This window comes from Hippopotamus amphibius, chromosome 2, assembly GCF_030028045.1.
Source record: "Hippopotamus amphibius kiboko isolate mHipAmp2 chromosome 2, mHipAmp2.hap2, whole genome shotgun sequence".
NCBI lineage: Eukaryota > Metazoa > Chordata > Mammalia > Artiodactyla > Hippopotamidae > Hippopotamus > Hippopotamus amphibius.
The window spans coordinates 25151647-25171382 of NC_080187.1; the positions used below are offsets into that span (position 1 = coordinate 25151647).

The following is a 19736-nucleotide window of genomic DNA, read 5'->3' on the forward strand; positions in this document are numbered from 1 at the left end:
TAAACAGTCTCATTTCTGTTAAGAAATTTGATCTTTACTGAAGTCAAACTTTCATGAATACATCAGTCTGTCTCTTAGGCCTTATATATTGTCTTTGATACCAATGCCCATACTGAATTTTTATGAAATATGGGCAGTGTACATAAGGGAGGATGTGTCTGTGGAGTGGGTGCTGGGCACTTTAAGGAGGAGAAAGGGTCCTAGGCTTAGAGCACAGGAGAAGGTGACCTTGTGGTAGATAAGGAAGTGATGAGGTGAGTGCTGGGCAGTGAGACTCAAAGGAAAAAGAAAGTTGGATAAAGGAACCACATGTTTTGAATGAAGAAAGCAGACATAAGGTATGGCTGTCTTCAACAGCAAAGCTAATCTATTGCAGCACTAGCAGATGGAGTTGAACCCCTAGTGGACGTATTTTGAAACACATCTCAACAGTGCTTAGTAAAGAGCTTTCTGACACCTCGAGCTGGTGTGGTATTCAGCTCATCCATCTGACATTATAGGTGGAGAAAATCAGATACTGGCAAAGGTGTAAGGGGTGGATTAGCCAGCCTCAGATTCAGATTGTTTTCTACTCTGATAGTTTCTTATTGGCAAGTATGCTAGTTCACAAAATATTTTTTCTTGCTTCTCAGTCTGTTGCTTAAGCCTAGGACCCTTTCACAGGGTATGTGCTTCTGACAATCTCTGGGTTTGCTTCTGGAAACTTTAGTCAGAGGAGTCTAGCTCTCCCTCCCATCTCCATCACACAGGGGCTCCTTGATTCTTAGCCTTACCCTTAAGTGAGTTTAGTCAGGAATACACACTAATGATCTTTTCAGTTACTGAACAGCAGTTGAGAAACTGCTCTGTGCTAGGCACTAGGGGAAAAGTAATTTTGAAAAGCAGTTTTAAAAAGTAATATTGTTGAGCAGAGGTGAATTTTTTCCATATGTTCTATTTAATTTCCTTTTGAAGAGTAATTCTGAACAGGAGCCTGAAGATACCCAAATCTCTGTTTTCTTGCCAAGTACCCAGATACTCCTTAAACGACTGCATTATCAAAAGTTTCATCTTCAGACCAACTCAAATTGTGAGAAAGATACGGTCGGGAAAAGAGCAGGGTGGAAGGGAGAAATGGGACCTTCCCAAGAAGCTCCAGAAAGACTATATAACCTGTAGAATTCCCGTCTTAGGGTAAAAGCCCTTCCCTACAGGCTTGACTCTGGCCCCCGTCTACCAGTTAGTTTCACTCCCAGCGCAGCTTCCAGGAGTCGTGGGGAATTCGGAGTCAGGACGAGTCACTTCTCGAGAGCACGGGAAACTTCGCTGGGCGTGGATGTCCTTGCCCTGGCAAGAGGCCACGTGGCCGTGGGAGGCCCTCCGGTGTCCTATTTTTCTGTTCCAGCCGGGGCGAGACGCGCGTGGAAGCCGCTAAGGAATAAGCTGAGCGAGGCAGGGTAGGGACCGGGGGCAGGAGGGGCGGGGCCCGGGTTAGGGGGTGGGGCTGCAGGGCGGCCCACAGGCCGGAGCGCGCGGAGGCGGGGAGTGGGCGGGGCCGGGCCGGGGCGGGCCCGGCGGGGGCGGGGCCTCGGGCGGCGCGGATGCCTCGCGGCCGAGGCGGCGGCGGCAGCGGCGCGCGGGCTGGCGGGCCCGCAGCGGCGCGGCGTCCGGGGCTGCGCGACGGGCTGAGGGCCATGGCCGCCTCTCCGGGCCCGGCCGGCGGGGGCGGCGCCGGGGCAGCGCACGGCTCCGGCCCGTCGGGGTTTGCCTTCGACTCCGGACTCGAGATCAAAACGCGCTCGGTAGAACAGACGCTGCTCCCGTTGGTTTCTCAGGTAAAGCGGCGGCGCGCGGTCCCTCGTCTCCCTGCGGCCGCGGCCCGCGATGGCGGCGGGGGCTCGCGCGGCGGGGGCCGGGCCGGGCAGGGCGGGAGGCAGCCGCGGCCCCGCGTTCCGCGCCGGGACTCCGGCGTCGCCGTCGGCCCGCCTGTCTGGGGCTTGAGGACTGGCCTCGGGCAGGGGGCGGGCGTCTGGACCATCCGAAATCCGGCTGCGGGGCCGAGTGGGCTGAGCGGCCGCCGAGGCTGCGGGGCGGGGAGCCCCGTGCGGACCTGAGCGGCGGCCGCAGGTGCGCAGCCCGGCCTCCCGGCGGGACCCGCCGCGGGACTGCGGCTCCGGTGGCCCCCGGCTCCCCGAGACCGGCTCCCCGGGGGCAGAGGGGACCCCCGCGGGGGCCCTGCCGGCGCTCAGGGACCCTCCTCGCTGCCGCTACCCGCACACCTTTGCATCCGCAGTCCAAACCCCGACTGGGGCCGGTCTGGCTGGCCTCCAAGTCCAGCGCGCTCCCCTCTCCCCCAGGCCTTTGTCCCTTTCCCCGGAGTGTGTGTCGGCTCGCCCGTCGCCCATTCACCCCGGGCCACCCTGCCCCTTCCCCCTTAACCTGCCTGCTCACTTCAGTTGGCTTTTGTCCGGCCTCGGAAGGGTGAAGTGAAGGACCGCCTGATAGTTAATCCGGGTACACATCTTTTTGCCAGATCCCCTTTGGGATGTATGCTTTATTGAATTTACTGGTCACAACAGAAGTCTGGAATCAGCTAATTGACGCGCGTAGCTTAGAAAAGTTTTTGTTACTCTAAGTCGAGTTTGCGCGGCCTCAGGGCTAGAATTCCTCACCTAGATCTGTTGTGATGTGCCAGGCACTGTGGGGAGTGCAGAATTCTGTGCCTTCAGGAGCTCTTTGGGTCTGTGACTCACAACTAGATTGTAACACATTAGTATTGCTAAAATTTTAAGAGGTAGAAAAAAGTTATCTGAACCTAAATTAAAACATTCTTTACAGCATCCTTGACACCTGGTCACCAGTCCCCTGCTTAAACATGCTCCATGAGGGGGAGCCTGTAGCTAATATTCCATAGAACTTCCAATGCTATCTCTTCTCCATTCCAACCCTGCAAATATTTGAAAACAGCAGTCAGACATGTCCCTAGATTCCTGTTATGCTGTTTAAGTAAACAGCCCTATTTTCTTCACCTGTGCTCATTTTAGCCTGGCTAACAGAACAATGCATGAGTAACATTGACACTCCCCATCCTCCATCCCTTCCTTGTCTGAAAGAAGCACTGATAGGTGGGATGAGTTGAGGCTCAGTTAGTGATGTCTGCACTGCCCCTTCCACAAAAGAATACCACTACAACCTCCAACACAACCATCACACAAAATGAGAAATACTGCAGTAGTTTTAAGAGAGTTAAGAGAGTGGTATTTTATCCCTTTTTTTTTTTTAAAACAATCCAGATATAATGCTTACTATGTGTCAGGCCATGTTCTAAGCACTTTATACATATTAATTCATTTAATTCTCATAACAATCTTCTGAGGTAGAGATATGTTTATTCTCATTATATGAATGAAGAAATTGAGGAATAGTGAGGTTAAGTGACTTGTGGGACTTTTCACCTGTGAATGTCAAACTGGGGTTTGAATCCAGGCAGCCTGGTCCCAGAGTCAGTACTCTTAGCTACACAGTATTTGTTCTCTCTAGAGATTAGAAGTGGTGATGAGGTCAGCTAGTAGTAGGTGCAGAGAAGAGAGTCCACAATGGAAAAACAAGCTGTAAGGTTGTTGTAATCTGCAGAAATGGTAACTTTTCACAGTATCATTGCTAAAAATGCATCCTACAGTTCTGCATTGTGTAATTCTGGGGTAAGAGAGGGTGGAAAGAGTAGGAGAGTGGAGGAGGAAACGTGAATTGGCTGCTGGGAGTTAACTAGAGGTCACTGCTAAAGGGGGAAACTACCAGCTCCACCCCCCCCCCCCCATCCCTGGCCATAGCTGAGGTTCTGCATCCCACACATTGTGTGTCCACAGCTGTATCTTTAGTATTATTATAACTGATATTCCTGATGATTAACTGTACTCAACAAAAAAAAGCTAAATTATGCTTAAAAATCAAGAAATATATAAAGCACTCACAAAGCAGTTAAGTGTGAAATACAATTTAGAATGACTTTTAAGTTTTAGTGAGTATTAGTAGATTAAAGTGCAGCTCTCTAGAAAACTCATGTCCAGGAGTCTCATTTTCTAAGGATGCTGCATTTTTACCCAACTTTTGTTTTACCACCATATCCACAAAAATAGTTTAAGCTTTTTAGGCAAGCATTTGTTGTAAGCTTTTTAGTTGCTGCTCTTTGAGGGACTTGTATTCTAGTTGGGAGACAGGACAGGTACAGAATAGCACATGGCAAGTGTCAAGTGAACATCATCAATAGTAAATGCTCTAAGAGCTCAGAGCAGGTGTGGGTGAGTCAGCAACAATGCCACAGAGGAGACAGGGTCTTGAGTTGAACAAGTAGGGCTAGCCTTGTACAGCTTAGTCAGTTTTAAGCAGAATTTCTACTCTGATATCACTTAACCTCTTCTGACTCTCCAAGTAAAAAGTTCTGGGTTGCTGGTGGCCTTATTCTAGGAATGCAGGGTTGCATCAATATTAGACAAATGTATATATACAACTTTCTGTATTTGCATATTAAAGATACATGCTTTTATCAATAGATGCAGAAAAGCATTCAGTTAAATTCAACTTCCAATCATGATAAAGAGCACATAGTAAACTAGTAATAGAAGAAAACTTCCTTAACCTGATAAAGAGCACCTATAGTTAACATCATAGCAACAAATTTAAAATAAACATTTCCCTTAAACTAGAAACAAGAGGAGGGATATCTGCTATCATAGCTTTATTCAACTGTACTGGAAATCGTAACCAGTGCAATAAAACAAGAAGTGAAAGGTATAAAGATAGGAAAGGAAAAATCAAAATATAATTATCTCCATAGGAAACTGGACTCTGCAAATAAATTATAAAAATTAGGAGGTTTAGTAAGTTCACTGAATGTAGGCTTCTAAAGTCAACTGCTTTCTCTCTACATTAATAACAAACAGAGGACTTCCTAGGTGGCGCAGTGGTAAAGAATCTGCCTGCCAATGCATGGGACACGGGTTCGAGCCCTGCCCTGGGAAGATTCCATATGCCATGGAGCAACTAAGCTGTGCACCTAAAAAAGAAAAAAAAAAGAGTGAATAACAAACAGAAAAGTAGTCCTAAAAAATGATGCCGATTAGAATAAAAATGATAGCAAAATATGTGTATATATATGTATAGCAAAAGAGATGCCAAAATTCATGGAGAAAATTTTAAAATTTTATGGAAAGCCAAAGTAGAGCTAAATAAATAGGAGAAAAGTACCATGTTCCTGGGTAGATTGACTTGATGTTATAGATGTATCAATTTTCCCTTTTGATATATAAATTTAATGCAGTTTCAGTGAAAATTTAAACAGGATTTTTTTTTAGTAGAATTTGATAAAAGTAAATCTAAACTTTGTATGAAAGAGCAAAGAGCCAAGAGTAGCCAGAAGAAAAACAAGGTGGGTGGACTTGCTCTACCAGATTTCAAGTCTTATTATAAAGCCAGAGTAATTAAGACAGTGTGGGTTTAAGAACAGAGATGGACAAAGACTAGTGAAACAGAATGGAGAACCTGGAAACAGATTCACATATATATGGAAACTTGATAATTTCACAGAATCGGCACTGCTCATCAGTGGGGAAAGGAAGAAATTTTTTAAAAATGGGGACAATTGGTTATCTAAATAGAAACACATGGTTTTGAATCCCAATTCTAAATGGATTAAAAATATCATTATGAAAGTAAAAACTGACAACACTTTTAGGGAAAAAAATTGAGCAATATCTCTACCGCCTCATGGTGGGAAAGGATTTCTTAATACACTGAAGTACAAACCCTAAGCAAAAATAATACATTTGCTCCAATAAAATGGAGAATCTTTGTTCATCAAAATTGAAGGATAAACTTAAAGTGGGAGAATATGATTGCAACACAAATAACTAACAAATGTTTGGTAGCACCCAGGATAAATAGAGGACTCCAATGAATCAAAAATAAGATTACCCATTAAAAACTGGTAAAATCAATACTCATCTTGTAGAAGAGGAAACAGATGTCTAAAAGATATGTGCAAAGGTGCTCAACTTTATTAGAAATCGGTAAAGTACAGGGTTAAAACGGCACTGAGAGCAAAGGGCAGTGAGGAATGTGGAGCTGATGGAAATGTCAATAGTACAGCCATTTTGGAAAACAGTTTGATGTAATATATTAAAGTTGAAGGTGGGTATTACCTATGGCCCAGGAATTTCACTCTTAAATCCATACCCTAGGGAAAATCCCCCACGTGTATTAGAGACATAGATTGGAATGTTGATAGTCTTTTTACTTCTAATGGCCTCAAACTGGAAACTACCCAAATGTCTTTTAGCAGCAGGATGTGTAAATAAAGCGTGCGAAGTTCATACAATGAGGTACTATGCAGCAGTGAAATGAATGAACCATAACTGTAATTATCAGTATGGACCAATCTCAAGAGCATAATGTTGAGAAAAAAAAATTAATGGTTCAAAACAGGCAAAACAAAACCATGTATCATTTAAGGGTATAACATGTGCAGTAGTTATAATAATGTCAAGAATGATGAACTCAAAATCAGGACAGTGGTTTCTTCTGGGGGGGTGCAGTAAGGGGGTGATGTAGAAAGGGAGAGGCCCCCTGGGCACATGGGTTGTCCGAGGTGCTGCTAATGTTTTCTTAAGCTTGGTGGTAGGTTTCTTATGTCTTCCTTTCATTTCTTTAAATGATATGTATATCTGTTATATGCACTCATTGGTCATATATTTTTTAATTCAGATAATTTTTTTTTAAAGCCCTGGGCTAAGTCCCAAACACAATTTCTGCAGAGCAGCTCCCCACCTTCTTTAATAATCACTTTATTCTTCCTGTCAAAACTCCCACTCCCAGTCTTACAATGCTTTTATCCAAGGAAAGGAAGAGCGATATCTGCCACACAGCTCCACCCTGGCGTGGAATGTTATTCTACCACCCACTAGTCTTTTCCTGTCTGTGACAGATTTACTTCACCAATATACAGACCCTTTAAATCTCTACAGTAGCTCCCCTGTCCGTCACCTTCTCCTTTCTCTCTGCTTTGTCCTGGAACCTTTTGAGGATCTTTATCTTACTAAGTTGGAGATGAATTGAGTACCTATGGGGAGCTCTGCTGATTTGTGTATGTGAATATATATGTTTTTAATTGCAAAGATAAAACACATATAGTGTATAAAATGAGTGAAAGTGCCCTTTTTCCTGGTTTTAAAGACCTCCTCATGATTTGGTGTGTTTTTTTCTATGTTGTTTTCTATAGCTGATTAGCTGATTTATATATCTAATAATTTTGAGAATTTGCTAATAAGTTGAGCCCAGAGATGAACTTCTCTGTCCCCGGCTGACTCCCTTGTCTTTCAGGTTTCAGGGAATTAAAGCTTTGTTCTTTTATCTGGCCTACTACCATTTTTTTTTCTCCCTGGGCCTTCATTTGCTTTCTTATCTTCCCACAAAATAAATAAACTAAGATAATCCATTTTAATCAAGAGATTATTGTCAGTTATTCTATAAAATACGAGTAACATCAGGAACATGAGGAAAGAACAGAGATGCTAAAAATGTAAAACAGGCAATATCTAATCATTATGTAATGTTACTAAATACCAGACACTATTCTAAGTACTTTATTTACATGTACTAATTTATTCTCCACAATGACCTTATGAGATGGGTCCTATTATTACTGCTGTTTTTATAGATGAGAACACTGAGTCACAGAAAGGTTAGATAACTTACTACATAGTCACATGACAGAGCCAGAACTCAAACCCAGATAGAGTGACAGTGAGGCCAGAGTGCATGCTCTTAACTGCTACGATATACTTTGTTGCTGATGAGTACTTCTTGACACCCTTTGTTAGAAGGTATCAAGTAAGTCCTGGTTCTTATTCTTTTATTACACAACAGAGTTCTTCAATATACCAGATCCTCTTTCTTCCCAATGGGTTACCTTCTCTGCCCTCTTTTCCCATTCATTCAGGCATTCTCTAGATTCTGGTGTTAGGGCAACTCCAGGTTGTGACTCCCAATTTAATATGCCTCCTGTTTTTGCAAAATAATAGCTAAATATTTATTTGGCACATTCAAGGCAATTTTAACAGCTGTCTTTCCCCTGATTCTGAACATAATCCTGGGAGAAAAGAGACTGTGTCGTGACTGAGAGGCAGATAACTGGCTTTGTGACCTTGGGCATATTCTTAACCTCTTCTTATTTCAGATTCTTTATCTGTAAAATGAGGGTAATAACAGTATCTACCTCATAAAGATGTAAGCATTAAATGAATCAGTACATGTTAAAGCACATCAGATAGTATCTGCTATTGTGTTTAATGTTAAATGTTAACTAGTCTATTTTTTGCTTGATAAGGATATTGAAGTTTGCTCTCACTTGTGTTAAACTGTGTTTAAGTATATCTATGTATAAAGCAACACTGCAAAGAATTATGTCAAATTGCTCACTGGGTAGTGGGATTATGGGTGACTTTTATTTCTTTAGGCTTTCCTATATTGCCCCTCCTTTTTTTAAAAAACAATCAACATGTATAATGTTTTGGACCTCCCTTTTAAAAAGTTTGAAAATAATTTTAGGACATAAGTAGACTTTTTAATAAGAAATTTTATAAATTGGCTTGGCTCCTCCAAATTCAGTTTGAAATGCATAGCTGTATTTGGATTGAATATTTTCCAGGCTGCTTCAAGTAGGAGGAAGATAGCCGTACCTAATTATGCACTGGGGAGGATGCTTGTAGTGAAAGCAAAATGTGTGTTTCAGAACTGAACAATAGTTGGTATTTTAGCCTAATTGCAGGATCTTGCCCTTACAACTGAAAATTTTAAACTTTATATATATGAAGGATTTAATAAACACAACTTAAACTTCTTCTCTCCAAGGTGGTTGTTTGACATAGTCAGTGGTGGTCAAGTTCTCTGTTCTTCAGGTGATGCTAAGCGTTCCCTTGGGTCTGTCAGGTGTGGAGAAGGACTAAGCTGGTGCTCATGGGGTTCATATTTGTGTCCCTGCTCCCCATAAGCCATAGTTATCCTCAAAACGCAACCGTAGAAGCTCTTCTTTGATTGATTACCTGGTAATTTTAGGTAATATTATATTTTGAAGAAAGTATTTTCCCCTCCAAAAACAAAAACAAAAAACAAAAAAACTTCAAATAACCCACTAAAGCTCCACTAAAGGAAAGAGTATGGGGTTGGCTTTGGTGTCATATAAGCCCGGGTTCAGATTCTAAACTAGGCCACTTCTTAGCTGTGTGAGCCAAGTACTTAATGTCAGTCAGCTTCAGTTTTCTTGTCTTGAATAGTACCTAAGGATTAAATAAGAGATCTAATGATAATATGCCTTTGAGTACTTAAACTGGGTACTATGTTAAACACGATACTTGCATCATTTTGATTAATTCTCTTGTCAATTGAGAAGTCAGAGGCAGGGAAGTCAGTCTGGCTAAGTGGTGAAGGGGCTAGGCTCTGGAGTCAGCGTATCTGGATTTAAATCTTAAATTTCCTACTTTTCTCTTTTTATTTGGCTTTTGATTTTTTTTTTTTTTTGACTGCGTCCGGGCCTCCTTTCGGCATGCGGGATCTTTCATTGTGGCATGTGGGCTCTTTGCTATGGCGTGTGGGCTTCTCTCCAGTTGTGTCACGTGGGCTTCAGGGCACATGGGCTCTGTAGTTGGGGCGTGTAGGCCCCAGAGTGTGTGACTCTGTATTATGCCACTCGCAGACTCTCTAGTTGTGGTGCATTGGCTTAGTTGCTCCATGGCATGTGGGATCTTAGGTCCCCAACCAGGGATCAAACCCGAGTACCCTGCATCACAGGACAGATTCTTTACCACTGGACCACCAGGGAAGTCCCCAAATCTCCTACTCTTCTTGATGTCCATTTTCGTTACTCTCCATGCTGTCTAGTTTTCTCATTTGTGAAATGGGAATGATGTTAGTACCTATTTCATTGGGATTTTGTGGGGCATTATAGAGTAATATTTAAAAGTATGGGACTTCCCTGATGGCGCAGTGGTTACGAATCCACCTGCCAATGCAGGGGACACCAGGTTCAATCCCTGGCCTGAGAAGATTCCACATCGCGTGGAGCAGCTAAGCCTGTGTGCTACAACTGCTGAGCCTGTGCTCTAGCACCCGTGAGCCACAACTACTTAGACTACATGCCACAACTACTGAAGCCTGCACATAGAACCTGTGCTCTGCAACAAGGGAAGCCACCGCAATGAGAAGCACGTGCACTGCAACTAGAGAAAACCTGCACGCAGCAACGAAGACTCAAAGCAGCCAAAAAAATAAATAGATTTATTAAAAAAAATAAAAACTAAAAAAAATAAAAGTATGGCCTCTACCAGTGTTATCTTGATACCAAAGCCAGGTAAGGACTCTATAAGGAAAAAAACAAAACAAAAAAGCAACAGCAAAAACCCTACAGGCTGGGACTTCCTAGGTGGTGCAGTGGTTAAGAATCTGCCTGCCAATGCGGGGGACATGGGTTCAATCCCTGCTCCAGGAGGATCCCATGTGCCATGGAGTAGCTAAGCCTGTGAGCCACAACTGTTGAGCCCGTGTGCCGCAGCTGCTGAAGGCCTGTGCCTAGAGCCCATGCTCCACAACAAGAGAAGCCATGGCAATGAGGAGCCTGCGCACCACAAGGAAGAGTAGCCCCAACTTGCTGTAACTAGAGAAAGCCTGTGTGCAGCAATGAAGACTGAATACAACCAATAAATAAATAAATAATAAAAAAAGAATTTATTAAAAAAAAAGCAAACAAAAAAACCCTGCAGGCCAATATCCCTGATGAATATAGATGTAAGAATTATTAACAAAATACTAACAAATTGAATTCAGTGGCACATTAAATGAATCATACACCATGATCAAGTGGGATTTATCCCTGGGGTGCGAGGATGGTTCAATATATGCACATCAATAAATGTGATACACCACGTTAATAAAATGAAGGAAAAATTATATAATCATCACAATAGTGCAGAAAAAACATTTGACAAAATTCAACATTCTTTCATGATTAAGTATATGAAGAATGTACCTGAACAGGATAAAGGCCATATATTATAAGCTCACAGCTAACATCATTCTCAGCTGTGAAAGGTTGAAAGCTTTTCCTCTAAAATCAGGAACAAGACAGGGGTGTCCATTCTCACCACTCCTCTTCAACATAGTCCTAGAAGTCTTATCCAGAACAAACAGGCAAGAAAAAGGCTTAAAAGGCATCAAAGTCAGAAAGGAAGAAGTAAAATTATCTCCATTTGCAGATAACATGATCTTATATATATAAGGAAATCCTAAAAATTCCACCAAAAAACTGTCAGAGCTGATAATCAAATTCATAAAGTTCCAGGATAAAAAAATCGACATGTAGAAATTGGTGTTGAGTTTCTACACACTAAAAACAAAATATCTGAAAAAGAAATAAAACAGTCCTATTTACAGTAGCATCAAAAATGATAAAATACTTAATAAATTTAACCAAGGAGATGAAAGATCAGTACACTGAAAACTCTAAGACTCTGATGAAAGAAATTGAAGAAGACACAAGTAAATGGGAAAATATCCCATGTTCATGGGTCAGAAGAATTAGTATTAAAATGTCCATACTACCCAAAGCTATCTATAGATTCAATTATATCTCAATTCCTATCAAAATTCCAATGGCATTTTTAACAGAAATAGAAAAACAATTGTAAAATTTATATGGAACATGAAAGACATCCTGAGAAAGAAGAACAAAGCTGGAGGTATCACTTCCTGATTTCAAACTGTACTACAAAGCTATAGTAACTAAACAGTGGTGCCAGCATAAAAATAGACACATAGTCCAATGGAACAAAATCCAGAGCCCAGAAATAAACCCATGCACGTATAGTAAACTAATATTTGACAAGGGAGCCAAGAGTACTTAATGGATAAAGGATAGTTTCTTCAATAAATGACTTGGGAAGACTGGATAATCATATGTAAAAGAATGAAATTGGACCCCTATCTTACACCACTCACAAAAATTAACTTGAAATAGATTAAAGACTTAAGTGTAAGATCTGAAGCCATAAAACTGCTAGACAACAACATAGGGAAAAAAATCTCCTTGACACCAGTCTTGGCAATGATTTTTGGATATGACATCAAAAGCACAAGTAACAAAAGCAAAAATGGACAAGTTGAACTACAGTAATCTAAAAAGCTTCTGTACAGCAAAAGAAACAATCAACAAAATGAAAATACAACCTACAGGATGGGGGAAAATATTTGCAAACCATCTATCTGATAAGTTAATATCCAAAAGATACAAGGAACTTGTATACAACTCAATAGCAAAAAAAAAAAAAATCTGATTTAAAAATGGGCAGAGGAACTAAATAGACATTTTTTAAAAGGTGACATACAAATGGCCAACAGGTACATGAAAAGATGCTTAAAATCACCAATCACCAGGGAAATTCAAGTCAAAACTACAGTGAGATATTACCTAATACCTGTTAAAGTTAACTGTCATCAGAAAAATGAGATAAGTGTTGGGATGTGGAGAAAAGGGAATGTTTGTACACTGTTGGTGGGAATGTAAATTGATACAGCCACTATAGAAAAGAGTACGAAGATTCCTCAAAAAATTAAAAAATAGAACTACCATATGATCCAGCAATCCCACTTCTGGGTATATATCCAAAGGAGATGAAATCAGGATCTTGAAGAGATATCTGCCCTCCTGTGTTCACTGCAGCATTATTCACAATAGTCAAGATATGGAAACAACTTAAGTGTCCTTGTGTGGGGGAATGGATGAAGATGTGGGAAAAATATAAAATGGAGTTATTATTCAGCCATGAGAAAGAAGGAAATCCTGCCATGTGCACCAACATGGATGGACCTTGAAGGCATAAATGAAATAAGACAGGGAAGGAGAATACTGTATGATCTCATATATGGAATCTAAAAAAAGCTGAACTCATAGAGAGTAGAATGGTGATTGCCAGGGGCCAGGTGGTGGGGGGATGGGGAGATATTAATCAAAGGATACAGATTTCTAGTTATGAGATGAATAAGTTCTGGGGATTTCATGTATAGCATGATGACTGTCGTTAAAAATACTATATTATGTACTTGAAAGTTTCTGAGAGAGTAGATCTTAAATGTTCTCACCACCACCACCACCAAATAAATAAATAAATAATTACGTGAGGTGATAGAAGTGTTAACTAACCCTATTGTGGTAATCAAACACAATATATTGTGGAAGCATTTGCAGTATACATGTGTATCAAATCATCACACTGTACACCATAAACTTTCACAATGTTATATGTAAATTATATCTCAGGAAAGCCAGAAAAAAAGAAGGGTGGCCTCAGAGCCAAATTATCTGACTGTGAATCTTGGCTTCACCACTTAATAACTATGAGACCTTAAATAAGCATCTTATAATGTCAGTTCCCTTATCTGTAAAAAGGGATAAAGTGGTGCCTACATCCTAAGATTATTGTGAGGATTAAATTAGGTTATTTATGCAAAACACATTTTTTTTTTTTGGTGCCTGCCACATAGAGATGTTAGTGTTATGCCAAAGCAATGTTTCTCATGCCACAAATTTAGGGGTCATCTTTGACAATATCAGTCTCATCCATCAAACAAGTCATATTCAAGACATTCCCCAATTCATCTTTTTTCCTCCATCTAATGCCACCTTATTTTAGGCCAACAGCATCTTTTACTTAGACTGTTGCAGCAGCTTCCTAACTGGTCTTCCCACTTCTACTTTTTATTATAGAAATCCACTCTTCCCCTAGAAGAGAGTATTCTTTTTAAATATATACATTTGAGATTGCATTCGTTATATACCATTGCAAAATAAGTTACCTCCAAACTTAATGCCTTAAAACAACAAACATTTATTATCTTAGTTTCTGTGTGTCAGGAATTTGAGAGTGGCTTACTTGGGTAGTTCTAGATCACTCGTGTGTCTTTTGGCAGGAGGCCTCAGACCCTTGCTAGCTGTTGGTCAGAGGCTTCAGTTCCTTGTCACGTAGCTTCTGCATCAGGCTGGTCAAATGTCTTCATGACATGGCACTGGCTTCCTCTAGAATAATTTCGGAGAGAAAGGTGGAAACCAGAGTGTCTTTATGATTTGCCCTCAAAAGCTGCATACCTGTAATAAAAAGTAACATATTTTATTAGTTAGAAGTAATTCACTAAATTTAGGCCACACTCAAGGGGAGGGGAATGAGGCTCCACCTCTTGAAGGGTGGAATGGCAAGGAATTTGTGGACGTATCTCAAGACCACCACACTCCACTGTCTGGCCAGATGTTTACATTCTTCCCATCTGCATATAACACCCCTCACCCTGCAAAACAAACAAACAAACAAACAAACAAAAAACCTCTCATGCCTTCATGGTGTCAGCTGGAAGTCCAGGATGTTGCCATTTAAATCTGATTCAAATGAGCCTTCTTGTTCTTATTATTCCTTAGGTGTAATTTCTTGACTATAGTTCCTCTTAATTTGAAGACCTGTGAACTAAAGAGATAAGTTATCTCCTTCCCACTCAACTTACAGTGGTCGGCATAGGATAACTACTATAGACATTTTTGTTAAAAAGGCAAAACAGACAGGAAAATAGGAGGCATGAGATGACTGCCATATACTTCTGTTTGCAAATGGGGAAAATAGGAGCCACTGGTTCATAGTATTCTGCAATCCACCCAGGGATAGGCTAACAGTCCCTTGACCAAGACTTAAGGCCTGGGAATAATTCTTCATGGCACTCAGCACTGTCCTCTGAGTCATCCTTTTCCATGAAAGGGAGCCCATGTTTGCAGCTGCATAGTTTTCTTAGGCTGTTCCCTTCCTGTGGAAGTATAGGGATGCAAAAGCATCTCTTCATTTTGTATTGATCCATATCTCTTTCAGTTCAAGCTGGTAGTGTTTCTGTCAACGTAATTATCTTAAATATTGTGTGGGTCTCCAGTGAATCTTATTGGATCCACTCCACTTGATAAATCATACCCACAGGTCTTTTTGCGATAAGCCCTTCTTTAACTTGGGCTTCTGCTGGGACTCCTGAAGGACAACACCTTTAAACTTCTTTAACTTATTTTTTGCCTGGAAGCCATTCTTAAGTTTAGCATTATTTGCCCTCTGGAGAAGCTGGGAATTTCAAAATCAGCAAATCCTGGCTTTTTATTTAACAGTGTTTTGTTTGTTTGTTTTTATTGTCATTTGCTTTGTTTTAAGCTTCTGTCTCACCTCTTACATTTTACCATAAGCAGGAAGAAACTGGGTGGCACCTTCAAAATCTGCCTTGAAATCTCCTTAGCTAGATCACCCAGTTCATTAGGTATACTTTTAATTTCCACATTACCGAGAGCGACTTTCTGCCACTAAATAACAAAAATCCTCTTTTCTCCAGTTTCCAGTAAGATTTTTCTTGCTTTTGTTTCAGCTTTTATCCATAGCTTCCTCAGTGATCACCACTCTTCTACAAAGTTTCTTCAGCACTCTTCTAGCTTTACTGACTCCTCAAAATCCATTCAGCTTCCACTGCCCAGTTTCCAAGCCACTTCCACATTTTCAGTTTTGTTATAGCATTGACCCAGATACCAAAATATGTATTAATTATCTACTGATGAATAACAAATTACCCCAAATTTAGTCCCTTAAAATAATAAACATTTACCACCTCATGGTTTCTGTGGGTCAAGAATTCTAAAGTGGCTTACCTCATGGTTCTGGAATGAGGTCTCACATGAGATTGAAATCAAGATATTGACAAGGCCCACCATAATCTGAGGCTTGACTGGGGCTGGAGAGTCTGTTCTCCTGTTCACTTATCTCACCATTGGCAGGAGGCCTTAGTACTTCACTACCTTTTAAAAGGCCAGAGGCCTCAGCTTCTTACCATGTGGTTCTCGCCACAGCACTGCTTTGTTGTCCTTCATGATATGGTAGCTGGTTTTCTGACACAGGGATTGATCCCGGAGAGAGAGAGAGAGAAACAGAAGTCACAGTGTGTTTTATGACCTACTCTCAGAAGTACAGCATTGCTTCCACTTTATTCTATTCATAAGAAGTGGGTCACTAATTTAATCTCACTTATGGGGAGAGAAATGAGGCTTCATTCACCCCTTGAAAGGAGAAATATTGAAGAATTTGAACACACATTTTATTTTATTTTCAGCTCTTTATTGGAGTAAAATTTCTTCACACTGTTTTGGCAGTTTCTGCTCTACTACAAAGTAAATCAACTGCATTTGTACATATATCCCCTCCCTCTTGAGCCTCCCTCCCACCCTCCCAACCCCACCCCTCTAGATCATCGAGTTGATCTCCCTGTGTTATGCAGCAGCTTCCCACTGGCTATCTGTTTTACATTTGGTAGTGTGTATAAGTCAATGCTGCTCTTTCACTTTGTCCCAGCCACCCTCCCCTCCCCCGCCCCCCGTCCCCGAGTCCATTCTCTACATCTGCATCTTTGTGCTTGCCCTGCCATTGGTGAACACACAGTTTAAAACCACTACAGACATTGTACCATTTTCCTGCTCAAAAATCCTTCAGTGGCTTTCTGTCACACCTAGTGTCAAATACAAACTCTTTAATCCAATTCATAGCTTTAGATGGCTGGTCCCTGCCCACCTGTTGGATACTGGTTTTACACTTGTCCTCTTGCCCACTGTTCTTTAACCACTTCAGGCCTTACTGTTCATTCTTTGAAAAAAACAGTCTCATTCCTAAAGGATGCCCCTCCTTTTTCTTTTCTTTCCTTTTTTTTCCCCCCAAACAATTTCTTCTCTCTAGAATACTTTATCCCCTGATGCTTGCCCGCCTGGCTACTTGATATCATTTAGATCTCAGTTTACATATCACTTCTTCCTAGAAGGAAGATCAACTAATCTCAGGTAGCTACACAGATACTTTCTATCACATCATCCTATTTTAATATTTTGCATAGCATTCACATTCATTTTTTTTAACCTATTTGTGTGATTATTGTGTCTCCTGTCACCCCACTAGACTGTAAGCTCCATGAGACTGTGGGCCTTTTCCTTCTTGTTGGTTGCTGTTTCATCACTGCCTAGAATTTTATTTGGCAGATGATAGGTGTGCAACAAATATCTTTTGTACAATTGAATTATTGTTATTTTGTTAGACTGTAAAGAGAACCAGGGCAGGATTGTGTTAGTCTTGCGCAGTGATACATCCTTACAACCTGGATTCTAGGAAATTTTCTAAATTTGAAAAGCAGTATTAGAGTTGAGGAAATTTGGAGAGATTAAGTAAATCTCCCTAGGTCATTCAGTTAGTAATGGCAGAGCCAAGACTCAAACCCAGGCCTTCCTGTTAAAAGTACTTGGTGCATAGTTTTGTCGTTACTCAAAGAGCAAGTCCCTCCCTCTTCTCTTAATTCTCTATTCTGGTCTTTGTTAATATACTTACATAAATCATTTCAAAGGTGCACACAGTAGACATGTACTATTTGGGATTTGTATTTTTCATGTAGCATTCTTTAAATATTTTTATGTGTCAGTATAGCTCACATACTAACTTTCTAGGACATTTTGAGGAGTTATGTTTGTTTCAACCAGCTTAACTTGTCACCTTTTATATTTTATTTCAGGGCCTGGAATCAAGTGTTAAAACCTTCGGTATTTCATTTCTTTTGAGTCTACAACAAAACTTAGAGAAGTGTAATGCATAGATCATAGTGGTCCTTCTAAAGTGTGTAGTTATTTCAGTAAATATGTACGGTTCACGTACCATTTTGTACGGCCTGCACACTGTGCCAGGCAGTGGAGTGGGATGCACGGTGAGAATGCTGTCTCCTCTCACAGCAGCTCAAGTCACAGGAGAGGAATCTAGACCTGAAGTGCTTTGGTTTTCTCTGGATTCTTTGAATGTAATAATCCATCCTCTCCCAGTTTTCACCTGTCTTTAAGATTTGTTGAACTATCTGGAGGGCTTATAGAACTGTATGCCCAGGATAACTACCCTCAGGTAAGCCTGGAATTGTTATTAATGGAAATGGTGTCCTCAGGAGGGATGCAAGATGATTTGCTGGTTGTCTCTGAGTTGAAGCATTAAAACTATTAATTAATTTAGTCTATTAGGCTAGTGTGGTATGCTGTACTTAATTTTCTTAGTCTTTGTGATATAGCTTTAAAAAAAAGTATTGAGTTTAAGCAGGTTGCTTTTATCTTTTATTTTTAGATCACCACACTTATTAACCATAAAGATAATACCAAAAAGTCTGATAAAACTCTGCAAGCAATTCAGCGTGTAGGACAAGCCGTCAACTTGGCGGTTGGAAGATTTGTTAAAGTAGGGGAAGCTATAGCCAATGAAAACTGGGACTTGAAAGAAGAAATAAATATTGCCTGTATTGAAGCTAAACAAGCAGGTATGTTGAAGCCTATTTATACCAATTTTATTGCTTTGACTATGATGACACATTGTCTTATTTTGAGTAAAGATGTGTATTGTGTTTTAACCCTGTGATTACAGATGCTTAGGTCATTAAAGGCCTGGATTAGCTTTCAGGAATATTGAACTTCTGTTGGATTAAGTCCTAAATCTGAAACATTGAATTCTTTCACTGGGCAGGTAGAAGTCCACCATCCTTGCCATCAGCCATCGAATGAGAGAGGTATAGAGAATGTGGGGCATGGACTCTGCTGTCAAGGAGCATATTAGCCTATTTGCCACCATGTGGGAAATGGAAATAAAAATAAGCATGTTCCTATCTCTACAACAGACACATGTGACTTCAAATTTCCTGATGTCTCACAAGTCTCTATGACTGGTGGCATAGAAGTTTGTGAGAACCTGGGGAGTTTTGATGCATACAAATAGTTCAGCTTTGTTAAAGTATCATTTATCTACTTATTCTTTAAATAAATATTTACAGAGTGCTGGCCATATGCCAGGCATTCTTCTAGACCAGAGGGATATAGCCACGTAGAAATCAATAAAAAGTCAGCCCTCATGGAGCTTGCATTCTAGAGAGGGAGACATATATAACTCTGTCTAGTGAGGGAGACCATAAACAGATGAATAAATAGGTATGTGCCTAATGGTAGCGATAGTTATCATGGAGAAAATAATAAAGCAGAGTAAGGGTTAGGAGACCAAAGGAGGTATATTTTAGGGAGGGCAGGGTTTCTCGACTTTGATGCTGTTGACATTTTGGGCTGGATAATTAGTTGTTGATATTTCTTTATTGGGGGTGGGTGCTGCCCTGTAGAATCCCTGACTTTTACCTATTAGATGCCAGTAAATCCCTTCTTCCCCCATTGTGACAACCAAAAATGTCTCGGCGTTTTACCAAATGTCCTTTGAGGAATAAAATAGTTGAGAACTACTGAAAGGCGGGGGGAGCGGTCAGGAAATCTCTCTAAGGAAGTAACATTGGAGCAGAGATTGCAATGAAGTGAGGACCCCAGCTATATGAATATCTGGAGGGAGGACATTCCTGGCAAGGAGAAGAGTGAGAACAGGTATGGTGTTTTAGGCAAAGATAGGAACTTTGGACTGTGTTCTAAGCATCACAGGGTGGCTAGTGTAAGGTTTTGTGCAGGACGATGACATAATCTCATTTATATTTTAAAAGGATCCCTGGTGGCTCCTGTATGAAGATAAATTTTAGGACGTATGAGGGTGAAATCAGAGACCAGTTTGTAGGCCGTTGCAGTGGTTCAAGTGATAGATGATGGTGACTTAGACCTG

At 40.8% G+C, this 19736-nt stretch overlaps 1 protein-coding gene across 3 annotated transcripts in view; it reads left to right on the forward strand.

Moving 5' to 3' along the window:
* The first annotated feature begins 1561 nt into the window (after positions 1–1561).
* Positions 1562–19736, forward strand: part of CTNNAL1 (catenin alpha like 1) — a 58783-nt gene continuing 40608 nt past the window's right edge. For 2 of the 3 annotated variants that reach the window (XR_009051538.1, XM_057724388.1), the window contains exons 1-2: positions 1615–1814; positions 18222–18411. Coding sequence is in view for 2 of the 3 variants with exons in the window: in XM_057724388.1 (XP_057580371.1) it covers positions 1674–1814; positions 18222–18411 (331 nt within the window). In the remaining variant the exon portion in view is untranslated. Of the gene's footprint in view, positions 1815–18221; positions 18412–19736 lie in introns of all 3 variants that reach the window. The other variant, XM_057724387.1, reaches the window with a different exon arrangement.